The following is a 19878-nucleotide window of genomic DNA, read 5'->3' as shown; positions in this document are numbered from 1 at the left end:
TTCTAAATAATCTTTGACAAATTATGTAAACATTAAAAAAAATTAAATAAACTTTTTATTACAGCGTGATTGTTTTATTCCACATTTTATTATTCCACAGTTTGCCTGTATATTATATTCTAGCGATCAACCGATGCCGATATTTTGAGAATAGGGAAGTCTGATGGCCGATCAAAAAAACAATATTTTTTGTTTTCTTTGGCATCTAATAAAATACAACAGTAATAATGTTGTAATAAAGTTATGATTCTGAACCTGTGTACTTACTCATGGACATAGAAAGCCGTGATCGGTGTTCTAAACTACAGATCGGCAAAGAAAAAAGAAACAAAGAATCTGCCGAAATATCGATAAATCATTACCGATAAGGTCAAATTAACTTGGTGAGTGAGGGAGTGATGCTAAAAAGTAATTTGGCATACTAAATAGTATGCGATTTCGGACTTTTTTATATTCAAATTGTTTGCAGTAGAGAGACAGGTGGGACGTGTGTTTTCTGGCAACTTCAGGACAACAGCACTTGACAATAATTGTGACCCCTAGTGATGTACAAAAGCAACTCCAGAAATCATGCAGATTGTAAAATATTGATTTAATCAAAAACGGCTAAAAGGCAACATTGTTGGCATTGGAGTGCTTCACAGCTGATATTAAAGAACAAACAAAAAACTTTGATTGATAACCAACATTTAATACAGCATACAGTTAAATGAACACTGTAAAAGTCCCATTCATATTTATGGATTATAAGAATGACACTGTACAAATAACATTCCATTCCAGACATTGTCTCAGTTCAGTCAACTTTTACTACTAATATTACATCCATTAATAAAAATGGGTGTGTGAACCTTTTCATTATAAAGGGCTTCTTAATATTTACATTTTGATGAAATTCCACTTAAGAACCATTTCATTCTTTATGGAAATGAAGGTACTTCCAGTTATTTTGTAAAATGAAGTTGTAAACATTTTATATCGGAGTAAAAAAAATCCAAAATGTACAGTAATAAGCCATCATAGAAGTTCAACATTCTGTATTAGTACTGCACTGGCTACCATAGACCTTCTCCCCATTATATATTTTATAGTCATTCAAATCTCCAAGAGCATTCTTTAGGCTTTCTGATAGCTAAAAGATGAATTAAGTTTAAAACCACCTGAACCCTGACATTCCAGGGGTCTGTACTTGGTCCCCACTTTTCCCCCTCTATACCGTATCTCTTCACCGAAATACAGTATACAGTTACAGTATGATTTCGCTGAATGTAGGGTTCATGTGGTTAATTGAACCTCCAAACCTTTTCTTGAGGATAACACCAACAGTGCAGCCATAAAATGTGATTTCTATGGTGGCTGCATCTATACAGTTGGACAAGAACAGACCTAAAGTGGTTACAGTAAAGTCAAGTCTCTGTGCATTATGTTCTAGCGAGTCTAGCTCCCTGGAACTTCAAAAATACAAAATAATGTGCATAAAGAACATAGGATTAAACATAAATACTTTCAAATTAATCTCAGTCTAATTTACACGTAATCTATCTACTAAAGCGCACCATGTGATTTTTATTAGATTTCAATAACCAGTAACTTAAAACCAGTAACCCAGTCAAACAGTCATTTAGTCAATATGTCCATCAGTTTGACAGGCTGGTGACTCACTGGCTGGTCAGTCAGTCAGTCACATTGAGTTATTACACTCTTAGTGAGGTTACCCCTCTTGGTCATTCAAAGAGAATCCACATAGTGCTTCAAATATTGAAATGTGCCGTTATTTCAGACAGAGAGAGAGCTGAATGGATGCTTGGCATATAGAGAATCTTGCAAGTTAGGAAATGTTTTGGCATTTAAATCAACATAAAAAAATTTATGTAACACAAACAGACTTGAGTTACAACTGTACTTGGGTTGCTTTTTCCTGTCTACACCAAATCTCTTCGCCAACAACTGCTCTACAGCGTTGTAAGCTTGTAGATACGCTATTTTTGGCAAATGTTCCCCCCAGAATTGTGATGCTGGGGTTCAAGTGGTTAAAGAAGCATGAGGCCCAATTTGGCACCACACTTAACAGGTATAGAGTAATAATAACTACATTTACACAGGCACTAGTGATTTTTCATCCCTTGTGGCACTGATGTGATCTTCTCTGTACTGTATAAAACAGAGGAGAACCTGTATGGAGTTTGATATTTCCCTATTGAAACAATATTTACGTTTAAAGGAAAGCCGTTGCACGATGCAAAGCAGATCTATTTTCTCGTTCCTCTTAGGTGCCGTGTCCACTGAGGATTTTCTTCCTGTTTTCTTCCTTTTTATTGTTTATAAAAGGAGCGCTGCATTTTTAGAAACTCCAGCAGCTTGGTGTGGCGTCGGTCATTTACCATGCGCATCGCTTTTCTCTGCCTGCCCCTGTTCTTTACACATCTCCTATACTGGTTCTGACTGTTTTGGATTTGTCTTTACAATTACTATTAATTTGATACTTTGGACACTTTATATATATTCGATGTTCAGGCCACTACGCAGCCTGGGCTTCACATCTACATTTTTATGTTTATTTTATATTATTCATGTTGCCACATTGTACTACTGCTACCATGGACTCCAAGATCTCCTTGTAAAGCAGATCTTGTATCTAAATGGGATTTGTATAAATAAGGGTTGAAAGAATATTATAAATATAATATATCATATATAAATACGCCAGGGGGTCACCGGATGATGGCACCCCCCTCCGAATGCACATTTCCTGTTTATGGATAACTTGGCGGCAAATGACTTGTAAACGACCTGATGATCGGCAATCATTTTTGGTGGCACAACACCTGTACTACTTGAGAATATCTGTAATCTCGTCATTTGGGGCATTTGGTGTAGCGTAAGTATTCCTGCTGTCTAACAGCCTCAGACAAAATGGATTCCTGTTTACCTCATCAGGACGTGGCGCTCACAAGTGGTATTGATTTACCCTGAAGAAAATTTTGTCAAAACGTTTTTTTCTGTAATAAATCCGCTTTGTATCGTGACTAGGAGTGAGCGGCTGCAATCCTTTGAGCGTAATTCTTTCATCGTGTTCGGAAACTCTGCAATACTGGTGTGTGTTCCCCCCTTTGTCACGCCTTTTTTAAACAATAACCAAAGCTGTGAGTGAGAACAAAGGGTTACAAATCTACGATTGGAAACTCCGGCAAAATAAACACAACAGGACTTGACATGGCAACATGAAAAGCATACGTACTATAACTGTCACAGGAGGAATGAGTGTTGTTTGAACTAAGAAAATAGTTCTTAGTGCTACTGTAAGGTAGTCTTACTTTCATTGCACATATCATACAGACACATGTTGTCTGCCCAGTTATTTTTCTACTGTTCCCTTTAACTGAACACACCTCTAACAATCAACAGAGGGACCAAGCTTTTACTTCTACTTTGAGATGAAGGCAGCATTTTACAGACGGCATTGCTTTTACTTTGTGGTTGAGTACTTATCTTCACAAGACCATCTAAATACACACCCCCCCCCCAAAAAAAGGGGGGAGGAGGAAAGAAAGATCAAGAAAATCAATATTTGGTCCTCCATTTCCAGACAGCAATACGATGAGATTGCCATCATAAAGAGTTATTTTTTCTTTCTGTCTATGTAAAGGTATCCTTTAGTGTTCAGATCGTCTTAGTTACACTGGAGAAAATGTGCGTCTTGGTGAAACGATGCGTTCATGAATGAATAGTACTGGACTATTGCACTTAACTTCCACCAAAGATCACACCAATAACAAAGCCTCCAGATGCCAGTTAAAAAGTACATACTGTAGGTCAGTGCAGGGACATAATGCCATAGTATGTATAAAATTAATTCTTCAAATAGTATTTTTATGAAATCAGTTTGCCTATTTAATCATTGTGAAAGCTTCACAAATACTGTGACAATGGTTGTCAATCAGGATAAATGTTATGGGCTTAACATCTGAGCCTTTGCCTTGCTGCGCTACTACAGTATACTGTATAAATGTCTTGAGGGTGATTCGATCAATACAAACCATTGGTATTGAACAGCTACAATACTAATAACAGTCACTGGAGTTTCAGGGCTTCACTCCCTTGGTTAGAGATGTATAGTAGTTGTCCCTGACTGCTGTTAAGCCAGTGGTTCTCAAAGCTGTGGGTCGGTCCCCACATGATTTTAAGGACTGAATTTAAGGACTTTTAAGACCTTTTTAATATCTCAAGAAAAAAAAGACCATTACTGCATCAAAAGTAATCAACAAACTATACTATAATAACTGGTCAAACATTGGCCAAATTGTCAAATAATATTAAAATATGTGAAAATAGCCGATCTACAAGCGGCTTGTAGATCTGCTATTTTCATCATATTTATCTGTGGAACTGAGTCAAACAAAATGTAATGCCTCAACTCCTACATTCCAAGTGCTTGTCAGGGTGGGGAGGGGGGGGGGGGGTTCCTCAGTTCAAATATGATCATTTTGGGGGTCACAGCCTGAAAGGGTAGAGAACCACTGTTCTAAGCCCAACTACTAGAGGGAGATATTCCAAAGCTGACCAGAGAGCAGTCTCAATCAGCGCCTACAGGCGTAATGCTACATTCTGCTGATTGTCTTAAGATGTATTGTAAATGTGCAGTGTTATTTTGTTTTATTTGATCTGAGTTTCAATCAGCATTATTTGCTGTAACATTTCAGAATGATGAAACATTGTGGAGAGAGGGCTTGGATTTGATTAAGAGAGGAAGGGGGAGTGAGGGTTATTCAGCAGCTTCTATTATGAATGAACCCCCACCCCCCAAATCCAAGTTTGCATTATACTGTCGTGTTTTGTATTTTACAGCTGTCCTGGGACAAAACATTGGAAGACTCCGAAAAAGTAAAATCTATTTAAAATGTAATAAAGCATTTATTACAGCATACTAAATTATGGCAGCCACCTTGATGCCCAAAACAGGTGTGTGAGTTGTGTGTCATGTGTGCCGACTCATGAACTGCAATGTGCTGACTCAACAATAAATTGAGTTAACCCATTCAAACCGGGAAAGCATCTGTGTCATTTTAGATTTTAGCGTTGGCTATTCAAAAATAGCAGATATACAAGCTCATAGCGCTTCGTGTCGCACTGCGGGCTTGTACATCTGCTATTTTTTTTTATCTTGAAAGTGTGAGAACTACTGATTTAGAAGGCATTTGTATAATCGGCCTCAGGTCTTAATGAGTTAATTTACTTCTTATTTACTTTTGTGTGTGTGTGCATATTTTTTTTACGAGCCTCCTATATTGACCCAAGGAGAAGACCCGAAGAATTGAGTTAAATATTAATACAATGCCAGAGGACCAAAGAGACGTATTATTATCTTCTGCAGAACCGGCTCATGTCCCCACCCAGCAGATTCTAACTGCATACAGGATGTGTCTTTTCCACTGCGTGAACAGGATGTTGGCATTTGAATGGATGCTTGGCACTGCAGGGCAGATAACATTACAAGAAACCCGGAAGGGAGTAATGTTCACAAAGTGTATGATGCAGATGTGACTTCTTAAGACCTGGACATTCTTCTACATCTACCGCAGGGGTCTTCAACGTTTCATTTTTTTTTTCAGGCCAATGCTTAGCTAAGACAAAGATATGAAGCAGGGACACCCACTACATATTGTATAAAATTGTGTTGCAGATTAAACTTTTTCATAGATTTCATAGATAGCTTCATAGACTTCATGTTCATTGTTTATACATGATCTTTTCTATGAATATGTTGGATTCATGTTAATGTGTGCTTTCAGACATTTAACCACGTAAACCCTCAGTAAACTTGACCTTTGGCTCTTTACTTCATCTGCTCTTTGTCCCCTCTACACAAAATCTCTTCACCGAAAATAACTGATCTACAAGCTCACGCGTTGTCACAGCGCGATGCGTTGTGAGCTTGTAGATCTGCTATTTTCGGCCAATGTTCCCCTCAGAATAGGGACGCTAGGGTTCAAGTGGTTAATGTAAAATTATTTTTAAAAGAAAAAAAAGTTCCTATCACACAAAGATTTGGCGGCCCCCCTGTAGTAACTCTGATGTCCCCTTAGCGGTCCCGGACCCCCTGTTGAAGACCGATGATCTACTGGATTAGTCCAATCAGGACACCTCCATCTGTATGCACGTGATGCACTCCTTACCAACAAACACTTGAGATGGGCAGGACTTCAGTTTCGTATTGCATCTGGGTATGATCTCACTTAAGCTTCAGCCATGGAGCGGGTGGAACTTAAAGAGACAAGTCAGAGCTTTTAATTGCCATAATAAAACTGGAGGCCAGGGTTTTTTCTACGAGCTGTTCTCACGTGGGATTGGAGGAGCAGCGTTGGAGGAGAAGGGCGTGGCAGGTGTCACAGACTCGGACTGGTTTGGGCGAGGCGGGCAGAGGGAGCTCGTTGTCGGAGCAGCTGTTGCAGAAAATCTCGCCGCAGTTCCTACAGTGGTGCTGAGGGACACACATACATGGTCAGCATTCATTACACATGCTCATGTGTTATTATGATCAATTAAATTATTAATTAATAATAGGTCCTAATTAAATGGTACATGCTTTTCATAATCTGAAGTGGACGTCGCTTCACGTGACGCTTCAGTCTAATTTCTCTAAAAACATGATATATAGTTGCAATATATGTAATAGTAATAGTATATATAGTAGTAAAAATGTTAAATCAGTGTTAGCAGTGTTATTATACTGAAACCTAAAAATTGAATACATCAGGAGCCTTGCCTGAACCAAAGGTAGGCTATCTCATCCCCCAACTGTATAATTATCTTTACTAAAATGACTAGTAATGTTTTTAATCATCATTTCAACAGACCTTTCGCCTGGAGATGGAGAATTCCTTTTCACACAGCTTACAGTGACTGGCTTCCTTGTCCTTCAGCCAAACCTGTCCCCCCTGAAACAATAACGCAATACTTTAACATGCCATCAGCCAAACCTGTCCCCCGTGAAGCAATAACGTAATCCTTTAACATGTCTTCTCGCAAACATTGTGTTACATACCTAACAGGAAAACTAATTTCTCTAACGTCATTCAGGTCATGGAGAAATAACCTGTTATTAATGTTGTTAGCTGTCCCATCACAAATCAACATTTTAGGTCAAGACCCAAAAGAGAACCTAGTTAAAATAGCCGATCTACAAGCTCACTACTTCAACTTTTTAAGTTGTTATTTTTTGTAATGGAATGTCTTTTTATTCATGAAATTCTTTAGAATTTTTTTTGAATTTGTATGGAATTCTTTTATGCTCCCAAAAATCTTCATTAAAAGCGGAGTACTAATTGGACCATCAAAGACGGTGTGCAGTTCTTTTCTTCTCTTTAGTAGTGACATTTCACACTTCTATTTATTGTCTAATAAGTCTAATATGTGTCACTGATATGGATTTATTGTACAATCAAGGCTGTCTATTGCTTTACCTGAAGAGCTTTGTTGGCTTGTTTGATGTCTTCAATCTTCATTTTGGATCTAATGGAGATGAGAGTAAAATAAAAATTTAATACAAAACCTTGCACTTCAATCAAACACATTTGAGTCAAACGACTTAGGACCATTTACTGTATTGCAACCGATGGTTACAGTTGTAGTAGACAGTAAAAGAGGCTCAGCTCTGTGTACATATAATAATGGTTGCCAGAGGAGGTTGGGGTGGTGGAAAGAATTCGCAGTGATCTGTGTTAATGCAACTGTAGCTTGAATGATTAGCAGAGTGAGACTGTAAGCTGGCTTACTAAAAAGACCACAGCATTGACTTGTCTTAATGTGGTTGGAAAATGAGTGTCAGCTTCTAAGATCTCAGCTGATGCATGTGCAACTTCAGTGCCCTGTCTGAACTAACACAATGCTTATGTGAAATAGAGTCAAACTTGCATGATAAGCAGATAGTGGTCTATACTGAATGGTTTAAATCATATCATACCTCTAAGGCCTTCATACCTCATGGGCTTCATATATGGTCTGACCAGATCATTTGAACTGGTCTAGTAAGCAATTAGACTCTGTTGTGAATGTATATTTACTCGCTGAGTTTGGAGCCCAGCTCCTCCAGGGCTTTTTCCTGGTCTTCACAGATGCTCTTCAGCTGAATGTTCTCATCCTGGAGACGATGGAACTCCTGGACAACAAGAACACACTAATTGTACATGTATACCTATAGACAGAGCAACACACACACATCACATTTGTATTAATTACTATACTTGTGAGGACATCAACATTTTGGGACGGCGATTTTTTTTGTTGTTGCCATTTTTAACTCAACCATGAAGCCTAAAATATACTGTACTAGTAGTAGTAGTATTAGTTGCAGTGCACAACACCGGTGCACAACTACGTACTTCAGGCATATCTCTGACTCATATCTCGAACCTAATCAGGGATCTTCAACAGGCGGTCCAGGACCCCTAAGGGGTCCTCAGAGATACTGCAGGGGGGCTGCCAAATCTTTGTGTGATAGGGACTTTATTTAAATAAAAAAAAAAATCATTAACCACTTGAACCCTCGCATCCCTATTCTGGGGGGATTAGCCGAAAATAGCAGGTCTACAAGCTTGATCGGCTATTTTCGGCGAAGAGGTTTGGTGTACAGGGGAAAACGAATAGACCAAGTACAGAGCCAAAGGTCAAGTTTACAAAGTATTGTTGGTGTAAGTTGTTAAATGTCTGAAAACACACATTTAATATGAATCCAACATGTAGTGGGGGTCCCTGCTTCATCACTCTCTCAGCTAGCGGGTCCTTGGCCTGAAAAACGCTGAAGACCCCTGCTCTAAATGCCTAATCCTAACCTGAATCTTTTCCTATTTGTAAGCCTAACTCCACAAATACATTTTTAAACCAAAAGCAACTCTAGTGAGGACCAGGAAAATTGTTCTCACGTCTATTTCTCAAAGTCTACTACAGTATGCTTGTGGGGACAGTCTCTCCTCACCTTCTTCAGTCCATTGATCTGCAATGCCTCTGCGCCGAGCTGTGCCACGGTGTCTCTCTCTCTTTCCAGGTCGCTCTGTAGTGTCTGCCGCCATTCCTTCTCGATCTTCAGGTCCGTCTCCAGCTGTTGGCTACAGGAGAAAACAAGAGAAACACAAAACCGCGGCGGCATGAACATCACCGACAACCACAAAAAAACGGAGAAGAAAATATGTTTTTTTCATAAATTAAGGCCCTACTTCGTCACACTACAGTGTCACACTAAAGTAACAAAAATAGCAGGTTTTATAAATATTGAACCAATGAAAAGCATTAACACGAGCTTGTGACTAAATAATAACTACGTTGCATCCATTGGTTCTTTTTTCCATTTCCTCAAAACGTTACCGTTTTAGACATACAAGGTTTCCACCCGACAGCGATGATATCAGAATGTGTGTGTGTGTGTGTGTGTGTGTGTGTGTGTGTGTGTGTGTGTGTGTGTGTGTGTGTGTCTGTCTGTCTATAACTCTGTCTACAGGGTTTTGTCTGTGATTTCTTTGCTTACAGTTGTCTCTCTCTCTGTGTGATCTGCCTCTGCAGGCTGTCGGCCTTGTTGGCAAAGTCCATTTTGAAGCGTCTGGCTCCCTCCTCGGCCGAGCTGCGGTGCCTCTCCGCCTCCTGTAATCTGCACCATTATAACCAGGGACAAACTCAGGGCCATGGAGAGAAAAAATTGGTGGGGAGAAGGATGGAGGGAGGGAGAGGGGGGAAAAAAGGAATGGAGGGAGAGAGGGAGGGTGGAGGTAGATGAAGGTGTGGGGAGGGCAGATAGGCATGGAAGGAGTGAAGAGGGGAAAGTAAAGGAGGAGGAAGACAGTGTTGAAGAAGGGAGGGGAAGGGAGAAGTGGAAGGTAGGATGCGGTTGTAATGTGCACCGTTCCAAACAGACTATGCGAGGGAGATGCAGCATGGAGCAGTTGGTTCTCAAAGTGTTAATATATCATTCAAATCAGTTTTACCACTTTAACCCTCTTTTATGCTTTGGCAATTAAAAAAATAGGCAATCTACAAGTTCAAAGCTTGTAGATTTCCTATTTTTGAAAAATCCAGAATTTATATTAACAATTTTGAATGCTTTTTAACATTTTGTAATACAATTATTTTATTATTATAGCAAAATATTTTAAGATGGGGGTCCGTGGCCAAATATATATAGATTTGGGGGTCCTTAACATGGCACTGGCATGGAGGGAGGGCAGGAACAATTCAAAAAGTGAAAGCGAACAGCGAGGCAGAAAAACATGATGCGAGCAGAAAGGCAGGGTAAGAAGGAAAACAGGAATGGTAATGCAGGAAGGAGACAATGTTGAGGGATGCAGCAATGAGGAGTTGAGGAGAAATGAAGTTCCCAAACCAGAAGGAACTGAATGAAGGAAACGAGGGTTCGCCAGCCAACCAATAAAAGTGCCAACTTGAAGAACACAGCCAACCTACAGTAGTAGACTCACATGAACAGAACACTAGTCTGTTCAGTTATAATATACACAATATTATTGGTGTCAAACTCATACTACATACAATTATCTTATCAAAGATATAATGAAATGCAATCGACCTAAGCTCAAATACTGATGTGTCATCTCTCACCGCACAGAGAGTCCCCCCCACCCCCAGTAATCTATATACTATACTATATTTCCATACACAATCAAACCCAGATAAACTTTCATTGGGATACAATTTTCAAAAGAGTGATCAAGGCTATTGACCAGCAATGTACAGCAGATTCACAGGGTTCCAGAATTTGATAAGATTAAGAACCAACCCAGAACCCATCCCTCACATACTTAAGATGAGAGGAATAACCAGATCACACAGCTTTTTTATATGATAATCAATTATATATTGTATTGTATTATCTACCAACTAAACAATTATACAAGTATTCCGTTTTTTCAATGTCTACGTTTATTCATCTTGAACGAAACACCTCATAATTATCCCATTGTCCATCTGACATTACACGAACAACAATGCCAAAGACTCATATACCACAAGCAGCACTTTCAAAACATCTACCTTTATTGGTCATGGTGGCAAAAGACAGTAGTAGTGGTTTTTAAACGGTTGTCATTATTATTCTTCGAACCGACAGGTGGGGAGTTACAGTACTTGAGACCATAGAGTTAGAATGAGCAGACAGATTCACTTCCTGTTCTATCACACTGTACACAGGTCATGATAAGAGACTACAAATCAAGCAGGTTTGTCTGGCCGATATACTGGCCATTATTTGTCATTAATTAATCGGTATCTGCAATTATGCACCTGATTCTTCCCGGTTTTAAGCCACTTTTAACCTGGCGTCCCTATTTGGGCATGTCATTATAGGCAAAGGTTCCCAAAAGGTACAAAATATATAAAATTATCCACAAATAGCAGATCTACGAGCTTGTACATATTATTTTGAAATTTTTGAATAGGCTTGAGACTAAAATAATACATAATTCAAGTAGTGAAACTGAAACAAGGTATGACTCATGATACACACAAGCTAGTATTCTATAGTTCATTGAGTGTTTTACATACGCAAAATTTTACTAAACTTTGTAATCTCAACTTGTATTACTAGAAGTAAGTATGATGACTAAGGAGAGGACAGTGTCATCAGCAATTAACCACTTAAACCCTATATACTTTGTTGTCAGTCAAATAGCAAAAAATAGCAGATCTACAAGCTCATAACGCATTGCAACTCAATGCCTTGTGAGCTTGTAGATCTGCTATTTCCGCCAGATTTTATTTTATTTTCGCCCAACGTTCTTCCATTTTCACCAAATGTACACCTACTATGACATGTCCAGACTAGGGACGCTAGGGTCCATGTGGTTAAGAAGTGGCACGTGTGCAGTGCAAGTTTGCAACGCCTTGCAGACAATACAGAATGCACGAGTACACTTCCCATTGAATCTGTAGGATCTAACTACTGTAGCTGGTGACTCTCTGCTTCTCATACCCTTTCGGTGTAGCTACCAGAGGCATGGATAGAATTAGTTTGGGGAGTTCCGCTGGCATTGAATATCGTGTTACTCAGCCACAGCCGTACAGCAGGATGTTGGTGCCATCATTGCTGGCACTGACAACAGTAAGGACCAAACTCTTCCTAATCTTTACTGTACATACCAAGATACAATTAGTACATCCGAGTAAATCTGATTTGAAGTCATTCTAACTCAACTTGACGACGACAATAAAAAAAGGACACACTGTCCACTGCAAAGCTAATATTACATCTCTGAGCCAAAAACCAGTACTCTACTTGCATGTTAGTGGTAATGCATATGCAGAGACTACTGGCAAATAAATGATAGTGTAGCAGTGTGTGTATCTTTGTGTGTCTTAGCAAAAAATAAATTAATAAATAAACAAACATATGACTGGCTCCCATTTTTCCAAAATCAAATGGGGACTCAATTACAAATGAAAACTATCCAGACAGATCTTTGTCCAATAATTGTTGCTAAGGAGTGTCACGGGGCAACAGTGATATGTTTCAAGTTTGGAGGTGCTTTGGCCAAGAATTATGAAACATGTTGTAGTTGTGACCATCAATCCCAGAATGTTGCTGATAAATTATATTTACCATACATTCTGGTTTTACCTGGTTCTTGGACTACTAATATTGCATGAAAAGACACAAATTACGTTTAAAATTATCCGTTTAGTCATTAAATAATAGGCAACTCTGTGTGTGTGTGTTAGAAAGAGATGTCCTTGACTAGCTTGTACTGGTGCTCTGTGTCCGAGCTGGCACACTTAACAAACGACATGGCTAGTGTTCTTGTCTGACTCAGTAAGTCTTTATCACTGCGCACACACCACACACACACACACACACACACACACACACACACACACACACACACACAGAGCAAGGTACAAAAAAATAATCCAAATTAAAATGAGGGAGGTATGGAGGGAGTTAAATGGATGGATGGATGATGCATGGATGGATGGATGGATAGATGGCAAGAAAGAAGGGAACAGAAGGAAGGAAGAAAGGATGTCAATATATCAGTGTTCAAGAGACCCCGGTTATACTTGACACTTTCACGAGACTTTGGACATCACAGTCACAGCGGTGTTAATTGACAGCATTAACACACACTCCCATTGCTAATTAGGTCTTCGAAGCCTAATTTAACCACTTAAACCCCCTGTTCTTGGTAAAAACAGACCTGAGTTACAACTGTACTTGGACCACTTTTTCTCAATAGCCATTCTACAAGCTACAAGCTTGTAGTTCTGCTATTTTTGGTGAATGTTCCCTCCAGAGTATGGATGCTGGGGTTCAAGTGGTTAACCGTGGAGTGAACAGAAACATTATGAGTGTATCAGCAATGTAAAGACATGGGGAAGAAGAGGAGGAAAGAGTCATATGGACATTATGTATATTAAGTACATCAAACCACAGACCTCTTAATGTGGTCTCAACATGAGATCTCAAACTCAGGCTGGATTGGACTCATCTTCACAGCTGGATTATGATCTCTTGCTGTGTTAAAACATTAAGCTCAGTGGGGGAATTTTCAAGACTAATTAACCAGTACATAATGGTCAATTCAATCAATTTTGCAAGAATGCTGTTGTTGGTAACGTCATCATAGGGGTTGATACAAGTAATTATGACGCTCACGGCTCCATTCAGAAGGGTATGCAAGACAAAAGCAAATTAGCTTCTTTATTACTGCCTCTTGTGTTGTCATCACATTGAACAAAGTAGCCGTGTGGCTCACGCGACTATAAGAATGAAGACTAGGGGTGAAATTATTACTATAATTGATATAATAATAATTTATTATTTTATCAACACATTTAAAACAAAAAAAAGTTATGCTAAATGCTATTGAAACTATGATTTAGCATTACCGTATTTTACCATAATTTATATTCAAAATGTTATGCATAGGTTAATCAAATTATCGAAAATAAAATAAAAAAAATAGCTCTAAAAAGGCCATCTCAAAAATCCAATTGGAATGACAAGAGGAACCGGGGTCTGTGTGTCTGTGTGGCTTACAGTACATAAACCTCTACAGCAGCAAAAAAGCATTCACAACCAATCACAAACAGGATGGAACAGATTTAAACCAATGGGAAAGGGGACAGGGAGGTGTGAAACATGTTGATTGGGTCATGATAAAGCTGGAGGAGGGGGCATCACACAGCATCAACCAATCAGCACAGAGCACAGCGAAGGAAAACTCTCAACAATGGTTGTTACTACTATAGTAACAGAGGATGCTTGACATGCAGGAAAATCGTTGTAACTACTTCATTTATCAGACATGACATACAGTCTAAGTGTCGGGATGGTGAGCTGTAGATCATTTTTGTTCAACGGTCATATCGTTGCCGTCGGGCAGAAACCTTGTATCTTCATATTTCACCTTTTTATGTTTTTTTGTAAATGAATGCCCTACTTTATAATACAAGAGTGTCGTACAAAAGTAGTGAAAATAGCAGATCTACAAGCTCACAACGCGTCCCAATGTGACTTGTTGTTAGCTTGTAGATCGGCTATTTTCACTATTTTAAAGTGTTTTTAAATTAAAATAATAATAAAAAAGGAATGGTTTTGGACATACAAGGTTTCCTCCAGACAGCAATCATATACTTTAACACAGATACGAAAGATTCCCATGATCACAATTGGACTGCTTGTGCTTCATGTTTTATTGTCTAATATGCCATTTTTAACTCACCAAACAAATACAGTGTACTGACACTTTTGACTCTGTATGTCATCGCTTCTAAAGAATAATGTTTTATAGGAAATAGTAATGAAATGTAAACATTTCATTCAAATAATTATTTTCACATGTTTTCCTTCAGTCTCTCATCAGCGATTCAAAAAAACTATTGAACCAAGGTCTAGAGAACAGCATATGGAAATTTGGAAGCTTGGGGCCACAAACAAACATGTCGTCCCTATAAATGACTGGACCATGTAAGTAAAAGTATCTTTGGTATGTTCTCCTAAGAAGATCTGCATGTATTTGCTGTTTTTTTAACTGCAGCTTAAGATGGTAAAGATGGCTTTAATGACCACTGTTGGACCAATATCTTCCAAAACTGTCACCAATAATTCTAAAACTTAACTTTATCAGATATCAAAAAATACCTTCATTATCAAATTGACAAAGTGTCACTCCGATTGCAATCTGGGAACCATCTATCTTGAGAGATTGTAGATTGATTTCGCCACGCTACGGGAGCACAAAACCTCCCAATGTTTTGCAAACAGCAGAGAAACCATGAGACTGAGGAAAGACATGGAAGACAATAATTGTCTTGTTTTCAAAACTGAGTGTAATTTACAGCTGTTGCATCTCACCTCTGTTCCAGCAGCTTCATGGTGGCAGTAATCTGATTGGTCTTCTCCTCGAGGCGGCTGATCATGTCATTCTTATGCTTCATCCCATCATCAGATGACTGAAACAACAACAGGCGTGTGCATCAATGTGTAATGTGTATAAGGGTAAAATAATAATAATAATAAATAATGGTGTGTGTGTGTGTTTGACGTGTGTGTGTGTTTACCTGCATTTTCTGGTACATCTCTACGTTGATGGCCTTGACCTCATCCAGTTGATGCCTAAGTCCGATCAGAGTGTCCTGTTCAGGGGAAGAGTTAGTGTTATAAGGTCATCAGCATAAACAGACAGCGTTTATCTCGACAAGACCTTGACACGCAACACTTCACTGGTAGGAGGATAAATGAAATCGTTAACTAAAGATTAAAAAAACGACACGACCGCCAAGTCAATTACGATAGAGGTGGTCTCCTGTAACCATGGCCAGGAAGGCAGAGAGAGACAGAGGAAAAAGAGAGGGAGAAAGTGGATGATTGATGGAGGGATGAATATCCACCTGTTTTTCATGGATGTCCTTCTCAAGAAGTTTCATGGCCAGCTCCATTTCCTGTTTCATCGACACCTGGACCACCAACTCATTCTCCACATCCTGAGAACACACATTCCATTATAAACACACAGACCAGCAGTGTGTGTGTGTGTGTGTGTGTGTGTGTGTGTGTGTGTGTGTGTGTGTGTCTCTTGAAATTTTTAACCCTGACCTTAACACAATAATAGTTGATCTATAAACTCACAACGCATCCCGCTGCAATGCATTGTGAGCTTGTAGATTGGCTGTTTTTGGTACATGACACTGGTGCGCAACTAAGTTTAAATCAGGCATAACACTAACCCCAACCCCTAAACCTAACCTTTAAATGCCTAAATTCTAATCTTAACCCCAATGTGAATCATTTCCTAATTGTAAGCCTAATAACTAAAATCTGTTTTAACCATAAAACAACCATTTTTCAAATGAGGACCGGGAAAATGGTCCACACACGCACACACCTGTCTTAGCTGACATTCCTCCTTCAGTTGTCTTCGTGCCTCATTGTACATCTCATCCAATCCCTGACGTGACTGTTTGTAGGTGTCTCTTTCCACTGTCACGTCTCCCTGGGTTACCTACAGAAAACAGGACAGTAGAGTAAAAAATAAAAAAAAACTCTACTTATTTCCAGACTTCTCCGCAGATTCTTCAGACCAGATTTGACATCTGAGAACAAATAGCTAGATATTTATAATGTAAATAAATGCTTTTGAAATCCAACTATTAACATGCATTTGTTCGTTCTACTGTGTGCCATTATGTTTCCAAATAATTGGCAGACGATTGTAGCTAGGTACTATAGCTCTGACAAATCAAATACCAAACCCAGACAAGTTCAATGCACAGCATTGTATTCAAACTGCAATGCTAAAATAGTGCGACGTTCATTTTATTTCTTCTTCTTTTTTATCAACTGTACTGTATGCCTTCAACCCCTGCAGAAACAGAAAGGTTGTTCATGTACAATTCAATAGGGAAATAGAAAAGAGAACTAGAGACCACTTTGATTCATTAGTTGTTAGACGGAATAAAACATATCGCACACACACACACACACACACACACACACACACACACACACACACACACACACACACACACACACACACACACACACACACACACACACACACACACACACACAATCTGTGACAAATTTTTTAAGGCACTTCGGTGCAGTGAAAATATTTTCTGCCAGGAAAGGTAGGAGGGCTTATCATTTACTTTATTACAGTGGTTCTCAAACATTTTAATTTCAACGACCCCCATAACTCTGAGCGTGTACAAATGGCACCAAATGGACCTGTAAGGGTCCATCTGGAACCCCTCAACGAACCCAGAGAGTTCCTGGACCCCACTTTGCGAATCACTGCTTTTTTAGATGCACAGGATTGCTGTGACAAGACGACATATCTTATATCCATAAGCTGCCGCCTCCCCTATGTTGAAGATGTCGAACGATTTCTCACAAAGTTTACAGCTCGCTTTCTTTGGAATCCTTAAGCATTAGCAAGGAGGCGTTATAATTTAGGATTGTCAAGCCAGCCTGAGGAAAACTTTTTTCTTTTTTCATTTACCCATTGTGACCTTACAGTCCATACTGCTACACAGAAAGTTGGATGATGTTCCACTGTCAATGCTATGTGATGCTTTGTGATGTATAAACAATTCATAAGATATTGCTGCATTTTCCTTCAAAGTAATTTGGTTACAGATGTCTGGATTTGGTACAGTAATAAGGTGTAGAGGCAGCTCTGTGTGAGTGTGAGTTCAGTCACATGTCATACTTCAGGCCTTGCTTTCGATTACATCAAGCTTGCGCTCTGACACAGAGGTAAACATGTTGGCTGTGCTGGCTGCCAGCTCCAAACACCATGAAAAACTCTATGCTTGTTTATCTTTAGAAATTCCGAATATTTTGTAGCTGAGAGCGAGTGTGTGTGTGTGTGTGTACGTGCATGCATGTGCGTGTAACGCATGAAAGTAAATGTGCACATAACTACATACCTCTAGATGTTGTTGTGTCTTCAGTATAATTAAGCTGTTTTCACTCCTCAGTTGTTGGTTTTCTTCTTGTAGCTTAATGATGTTGTTTTTGGCTATGGCTAACTGCACACACACACACACACACACACACACACACACGACAAAACTGTAGAATATGATATGACCTATACCCTACAAATTACAACTACGTTAACACAATGGATACACAAAGGTTGAGGAACATCTTTCTATGGAATAAGACAACTCTGACCACTTATTACACGTTTAAACTGTAATTCTGCTGTGATCATTTACGGGGAAGTGGTTCTCAAACCATTTCAAGGACCCCCAATTTGGTATGGATTAGACCACGAACCCCCATAACTCTGACAGTGTACAAATGGAACCAAATGGTCCATTTGGTTCTTGCATTCGTATCTTGCATTCGTACACTGTCAGAGTTACACCTCCCATGAGTGGCTGTAACCATGAACTATGAATAAGTTTGCCGGGTACCCCCTGGAACAAGGACCCCTGGGGGTCCCCAGACCCCACTTTGAGAACCACCGATTTAGGGGGCAGGTGGATTAAAGAGAGGAACTGACAAGAAGGATTGAGACGTGAAGAAGAAATAAGTGAGATGTGTCCATAAACAAGGAGTGTTTCTATCCATAAGTATAGTATAAGATAAGAGTATAAACTGTCGACCAGAATACATGTTATACATTGTAAGAATAGAAAGTACCAGTCTCACCTCCTCTATGAGTTTGGAATTGGACCTCTCCAAATTGTCCACTCTGCCCTGGAGGCCATGGACTGTGGAGCTGGGCGTAGACATAAATAACAAACACACACAGAAAGAGAGAGAGAGAGAGTTGCTCATCAAAATTTGTAAACAACAATTCAGATTTCCCCATCAGACCCGTCATCAAAACCATGCAAAGTGTGTTTCTGCTAATTGGTTGCTTGTCCCCACGACAAGCGTACTGGTGTCATAACGACACAGTGTGTGGGGGCATGAGGCTACATTTGTGTTATAGGTTACTGGCCAAGTTTCAAACCCTTGGCATAATATCCCCCATCTGACCTGATTTAGTATATAATCTAAAATCTTGCAATGACTTAATGTGTGACTCCATGTGATTGTATTGACAGGTGGTGCAGGGTATGGACTTCTGGAAGAGTCTGTTTGGTTACAAGCGAGATCAATCAATTTAAAGACTACTTGAATCAACAGTATCTAGCATGCACAGTGCAAGCTGACTGAATTAAATGCCATTAGCATCCTAGGTAGAGCAAATTAGAAACAAAAAAAACGCTATGTCTTACTTGAGCTGTCTGTTCAGTTCCTCTACGTAGTTCTTCTGGTCTAAGATGGATGCTATCTGGCTATTCCTGTTGGCAGAGAGAGAGAAAACAAAGACATCTCTGCAAACTGAAGAGACATCGCAACACGACAGAGACAGGAAGAGGTAAGGAGCGAGTTGGAGATAGAGAAACATAGTGAGATGGAGAGAGAAACGGCAAGGATGAAAAAGGCTTGAGGGATAAAGAAAGAGAAAGAGCTGGAGACTGAGAAACTCAGAGTAAGATAGTAAGTAAAGAAAGAGAGTATACCTCTCCTCACTCCTGTAGTCATCTATATCATTCTTCAGGTACATGGAGAAGTCAATCACTCCAACCTTAGAAACACCACAAACATATACTGTAGGTATACGTACATATAAACACAGTATAACACAAACTGTAAGTTGAAAATCTGATTTCAATGGAAAGTATTAGTGTCACCTCATCTAACTGTTATTTCAAGTACTCCAGATGTTTCCGTCACACCTTTTTACCCTACCCCGTTGGCCAAGCTACTTTTTCTAAGCTGACCAACTGACCCAGTTCTGTGAACAGTAGTGGTTACGTCGTTCCAATTAATTAACCCTTTAACAAATGCACCATGTCAATTTAACTCAAAGAGAA

At 39.3% G+C, this 19878-nt stretch overlaps 1 protein-coding gene across 2 annotated transcripts in view; it reads right to left on the bottom strand.

Moving 5' to 3' along the window:
* Positions 1-571: 571 nt before the first annotated feature.
* rufy2 (RUN and FYVE domain containing 2) overlaps positions 572-19878 on the bottom strand; it is a 28574-nt gene continuing 9267 nt past the window's right edge. Inside the window, exons 6-19 of one of the 2 annotated variants that reach the window (XM_080439418.1) lie at positions 19525-19589; positions 19237-19302; positions 18662-18731; positions 17929-18030; positions 16380-16496; positions 15886-15978; positions 15556-15630; positions 15350-15447; positions 9518-9637; positions 8972-9101; positions 8061-8155; positions 7461-7509; positions 6855-6935; positions 572-6478 (exon numbers count right to left, since the gene is read on the bottom strand). In XM_080439418.1, the coding sequence (XP_080295544.1) occupies positions 6335-6478; positions 6855-6935; positions 7461-7509; positions 8061-8155; positions 8972-9101; positions 9518-9637; positions 15350-15447; positions 15556-15630; positions 15886-15978; positions 16380-16496; positions 17929-18030; positions 18662-18731; positions 19237-19302; positions 19525-19589 (1305 nt within the window). In that variant the 3' untranslated portion in view covers positions 572-6334. Of the gene's footprint in view, positions 6479-6854; positions 6936-7460; positions 7510-8060; positions 8156-8971; positions 9102-9517; positions 9638-11685; positions 12820-15349; positions 15448-15555; positions 15631-15885; positions 15979-16379; positions 16497-17928; positions 18031-18661; positions 18732-19236; positions 19303-19524; positions 19590-19878 lie in introns of those variants that run through there. The other variant, XM_080439419.1, reaches the window with a different exon arrangement.

The sequence above is a fragment of the Gymnoscopelus braueri genome (assembly GCF_963280865.1).
Source record: "Gymnoscopelus braueri genome assembly, chromosome: 1".
NCBI lineage: Eukaryota > Metazoa > Chordata > Actinopteri > Myctophiformes > Myctophidae > Gymnoscopelus > Gymnoscopelus braueri.
This window is presented reverse-complemented; position numbering and strand designations above follow the sequence as displayed.